Source organism: Morone saxatilis, unplaced genomic scaffold (assembly GCF_004916995.1).
Source record: "Morone saxatilis isolate NCDOM2014 unplaced genomic scaffold, NCSU_SB_2.0 Contig16, whole genome shotgun sequence".
In the NCBI taxonomy this organism is placed as follows: domain Eukaryota; kingdom Metazoa; phylum Chordata; class Actinopteri; family Moronidae; genus Morone; species Morone saxatilis.
Window position 1 is genome coordinate 4,388,483 of NW_023339718.1, and position 5,615 is coordinate 4,394,097.

The following is a 5,615-nucleotide window of genomic DNA, read 5'->3' on the forward strand; positions in this document are numbered from 1 at the left end:
TAATGGTGAATATGTGTACCTTAAAGCTGCAGTAGGTTTTCTTTTTTTTAATTTGCAAGAATCCACCGGGCCTGAACGAAAACAACCAATCAGAGGCGAGAAGTTGTAGTTGTAGTTGAAACCCAGCTCTGAACTACAAATCAAAACCTATGCCATAGCTGCTGCTTTTACCCCTGTATCAAGCATAAACCTAGTTTTAAATTAGTATTTTAGCATGCCAACATTGGCTCTAAAAATGAGGTACAGCTCGAGCTGGGTGATAAATCGATAATTGGAATTTATGTTTCAAAAGACTGCTTCATCACAAAATCAAGATTTAATTTACGAATGTTATTATTCAGGAGATATAAAGCTGCCAAGTACTATGTAAAACAAGCCCCAATCTACTTACTTATCAACGCAGAATGAGTAGAATCATTTTCACATAGTGTCTCATATGAGAAGAAGGCATTACATATGCTGTGGTGTTTTACATCGCCAAAGATATGGTGTCTAGTAAAATTGTAAATTAAATGTAGTGTGAAAAGCCATACAACAATGTATTGGACAAATTAAAATTTTGACGTTGCTAGATCACCAAATTATGTAGGATAATTGTTTCAATGTGGACCAAAGTGGTCAGCATAATGGACAGAGTGACGGGATCTGTGAAGTGAAGCCAATGTGGAAGTTATCCTTATGAGTTTATGATCTCAATCTCTAGTTTCAGTCTTCTTCCATACAGAATGATGTTCATTTAGTTTCCATTTCAGTTTAAGGCTTTACTTTTCAGACCCGGAGGCCACGTCCACTTATTTAATATATATATATATATGTTTTATTTTCTGGTGAGAAGCACAATGTGAATATATTCCATTATTACCTGATCGTGACACCCTGACGTGTATATGAGCCCTGTGTCAAAACCAAGTGCTGAATACTTCTTTCGCTTATGTTAACTCGGTGCTTATTCTATTTCCTGGCAACGTATGCTTTAATTTAAAGTGTACAGTGGAGAGTAGACAGGAAATGATGGAGGAGGGGAAATGACATAAAAAAAGGGTCCCTGGCTAGAATCAGAGAGATCGTGTTGCAGTTGGAAGTATATAGTGTGCATGTTAACCACAGGCCCATTAAAACAACTGGACTTATCCATAAATAAATTGTGTGTATGTTATGCAGGCACTGTACTTGATTGGTACTTGAACACAACAGGGTTAAATGCACAGAGGCCCCCATAGCAGGTTAATCCAATGGGTACAGTGTGACATATTTAGTGAATGTGTAACATGTGTTTTCTTTTGTTTATTATCATCAGGCTCTCCATTGGTGATATGTGTGGTGTCCATGACATCAGCTCTGGACAGTTACGGCGAGGTTGACAAGTAAGTATGAGCTGCACTCGCAGGAATCCGTTTTTATTCCATCAAAGCTCGGTGGCAGCGCACAAGAATGACATCACCTGTGGAGGAAATTCGAAACTCAGCTTTATTTTAAAAGCTTTCAGGCTGACAGTAACTACATGTGTCATTTAAATATTGACATTATAGAATTATAGCAGTTTTACTTGGAAGGGGAAGAAATATGATTTTTTTTGTTTGTTTTGTCGTTGCTTTCTCAGCTGTTGGCTCTCCCTGAAGAACGGAGCCATCTGGGCGTTTGTGGCACCAGCTCTGTTTGTCATTGTGGTGAGGGAATTTACAGCATTTGTCCTTTTTTTTGTACAGTTTTTGTTCAGCTCATCTTAATTTATATAGCACCTTTTATACAAACATGTCAGGGCGTTCAAGGGGTGGCTTGAAGTACGCGTCTCAGCTTTCTAGTCATTCTCAATTTCTGCAATTCCAACACTGCTTATGGACCCCAGTCTGCAGAAATACTCAAATACAATGAAAATAACACATTTAAACACTTTTACACACTGTAACATGATAATTTAACTAAAACAAATTGTTGAAACTGATTACATCGAAACACTAACTCAATTTTGTAAGAGACATTCCTGATTAAGCAGCTTTTACTAGAAATTTTAAGTGACACAGACTTAATTTTGGAAGCTTCAGAAACATTACTGATTAAGTAAAATTACTTTTTATGAGGTATTTTGTAACCAAAGTACAAACAAAGTTTACAACATTAAGTCTTTGTCACTTAAAATTACTTGTAAAAGCTGGTTAATTGAGAATGTTTTTAACTTTTCAGGTTTTACATTTATACCACTATATAAACTGCATGGGATTAGCATAAAGAGGGCATGTCTGCAAAGAGGAGACTCATGTACACAGAGCCAGTAAAGTGTCTTAAAGCTGCATAATGTGATCTCATAAATCATCTGTATTCATTTTAAAGTTGTATTCATGGAGGAAAGAGACTAAACCTCCTTCCTGTGCCACTGTGTTAAATGTCCGTTCTTGATTTCCAGGTGAACATTGGCATTCTGATATCTGTGACCAGGATCATATCTCGGATCAGCGGAGAGAGTTACAAGATCCACGGAGATGCCAATGCAGTCAAGTGAGTTTATTTGTACCCAAGTTACCTCAACAATAAACACCCTGAGTTACTTCCACTCAAAACTAATATCTTTCATATCTTTAATAGACGGTTTAAGACGATCGTTTTCCCCAGTTTGTGTTGAACTCATCAATGTTTTACAGTCTCGTTCTCTTATTAAAAACTAATAATAAAACGTGTGTTTCTCGCTTTGTTTCAAGGTTGACCGCAAAAGCAGTGGCTGTGCTCCTTCCTATTCTCGGCATCTCCTGGATCTTCGGCGTTCTCGCTGTCAACACACACTCATTGGCGTTCTTATATATTTTTGCTGTATTCAACTCGTTACAAGTAAGTTCTTCTCCACTCGATGTTTTCTTTGTGGCCATTTGTGAAAAATCTTTACTAAAGTTGTTCTTTTTCTTTTTCTTTAGGGGTTCTTTGTCTTCTTGTTTCACTGTCTTCTCAACTCTGAGGTAAGATGCTAAATATGATGTTTTGATCTTGTGGGAGTGAACTGTCCACACACTTAAGTACTGGTTCCCAACCGAGGGGTCCCGACCCCCATGAGGTGTCGCAAGGCCTTCTAGATTTTAAAGGGTGTAAAAAGACCTGTTTAAAAATATACAGTAGACCTTTATTTCAGCTTTTCATTCATTTCTGAACACAAAACTACAGGAAATAGTTATTTTAAAAGTTATTATTATTATTATTATTATTTAAGAGCTAAACTTTGAACACATGAACACAAGCAAACAAATTCTTCATTATTGCACTTGTAGTTTACTATTACTAGTATTTATTTATTATTTTTACACAAATATCTGTTCTTTCCACTCCTTACTTTGATGTTTGCATCATTACACGCCATCCAAACATCAAAACCGGTGCACGTGACAGTAACATGACGAAAATGACGTAAAAGACAATATAATAAGACTATATAAAACGGACAAGACCCTAAACTTTGAAGTTTCAGTTATCTTAGCATAGAAATAGAAATAGACATATTTGGGTTTATGATGATTAATAAACTGAATTATAAACTAAAATTATAATGTTTACAGTTTTATAATGAAATAAAGTCATGTTTAATACATGTGAATGAGTGACTAATGTTTCTGGAGGATTAATTTGTGTTAACTTACTTCTTTTATAAAGATGTGTTGTTACAGTGTTCTGTTATTGTTATGTATTAAATATAATAAACATATCTAGTGGTCGGGAACCACTGCACTAAACAACCAGAATTTTATTTAAGCTGTAGGTGTTAGTGTTGATATTTATATTAATTATAAAAGAATAGATTTCCCTGATTTGGGGTGAAAAGGTGAATTTTGTCTGATATTTGTCCCCATTGTCTGTACTTCTTTCTGTAGGTCAGAGCTGCTTTCAAACACAAAACCAAGGTGTGGTCTCTCACCAGCAGCTCCATCCGAAACATCAATGTGAAGCCATTCAACTCTGACATTGTGAGTGCTGCATGAAGATTTTATGGAAGCTCATTTCCACCCATAGTGACGGAGAAAAAAAAAGGATTCTTTATAGAAGAAGATATATAGAAGTCTTTATAATGAGAAACGTTCTCAAAATCATGACCTATTATCTCAAAATAATGACTTATGATCTCAAAATAATGACTTAATATCTCAAAATAATGATTAAGTATCTAAGATAATGACTTAATATCTCAAAATAATGATTAAGTATCTAAGATAATGACTTAATATCTCAAAATAATGACTTATTATCTAAAATAATGACTTAGTATCTCAAAATAATGACTTATGATCTCAAAATAATGACTTAATATCTCAAAATAATGACTTATTATCTAAAATAATGACTTAATATCTGGATAAGTTATTATTTTGAGATAATAAGTCATTATTTTAAGATACTAAGTAATCTTTTAAGATGTATTAAGTCATTCATTTTGAGATAATAAGTCATTTATTTGAGATAATAAGGTAATTATTTGAGATATTAAGTCATTTATTTAGAAAAATGTCATATATTTTGAGATATCTAAAGTCATTATTTTAGATACTAGTCATTATTTTGAGAATAATACTGTCATTATTTAGAAAGTCATAATTTAGATATATAAGTAATTATTGTGAGATATGCTAAAGTCATTTATAGAGATTTAAGTCATTATTAGTGAGATATTAAGCATTCTATATTGAGAATAATGTATTATTTTACGCCATCTAATAAGTATCTATTTTAGATATTAAGTCATTATTTTAGATACTACGTCATTATTTAGATAACTTAATATCATCACTATTTGGAGATCATTAAGTCATTATCTTAGATACTTTAATCATTATTTTGAGATATTAAGTCATTATTTTGAGATCATAAGTCATTATTTTGAGATACTAAGTTCATTATTTTAGATAATAAGTCATTATTTTGAGATATTCAGAGTCATTTCTCTAGATACTTTAAATCATTATTTTGAGTGATTATTAAGTCATTATTTTGAGATCTAAGTCATTATTTTGAGATACTAAGTTCATTATACGCTTTAGATAATAAGTCATTATTTTGAAGATATCTAAGTGCATTATTTAGAAAATGTCATTATTTTGAGATATTAAGTCATTATTTTAAGGATACTACTCATTATTTTGAGATAAGCTACGTCATCTATTTTTAGATAAGCATAATTTTACGATAATAAGTAAATTATTGGAGATAATTAAGTCCATATATTGAGAATAGTCATTATTTTGAAGATTATTAAGTCATATATTAGGATATTCAATCATCTATTTTAGATGAACTAAGTCATATTTTTAGATAATAAGTCAGTATTTTGTGATATTAAAGTCATTTATCTTAGATACTTTAATTCATTATTTTGAGATATTAAGTCATTATTTGAGATTCATTAAGTTCATTATTTTGAAGATATATAAGTCATTATCTTTAGATAGCATTAATCATTATTTGGGAATATTTAAGTAATTTATTTTGAGTATCATAAGTCATTATCTTTGAGATATAAAGTCACTCTATTTAGAAATAAGCGATTATTTTGAGACTGATTAAAGTTCATTATTTAGATACTTAATCAATTATTTTTGAGATATTAAAAGTCATGATATTTTGAGATCATAAGTCATTATTCTCGA

The 5,615-nt window shown here is 31.8% G+C and overlaps 1 protein-coding gene across 2 annotated transcripts in view; it reads left to right on the forward strand.

Annotated features, from left to right (window-relative positions):
* The window catches only part of adgrd1 (adhesion G protein-coupled receptor D1), a gene marked incomplete at its 3' end in the record, with an annotated part of 41,204 nt that extends 37,263 nt beyond the window's left edge, over positions 1–3,941 (forward strand). For both annotated transcript variants that reach the window (XM_035658312.1, XM_035658313.1), the window contains 6 exon segments: positions 1,298–1,364; positions 1,601–1,667; positions 2,402–2,493; positions 2,694–2,820; positions 2,904–2,945; positions 3,849–3,941. In XM_035658312.1, the coding sequence (XP_035514205.1) occupies positions 1,298–1,364; positions 1,601–1,667; positions 2,402–2,493; positions 2,694–2,820; positions 2,904–2,945; positions 3,849–3,941 (488 nt within the window).
* Positions 3,942–5,615: the final 1,674 nt, after the last annotated feature.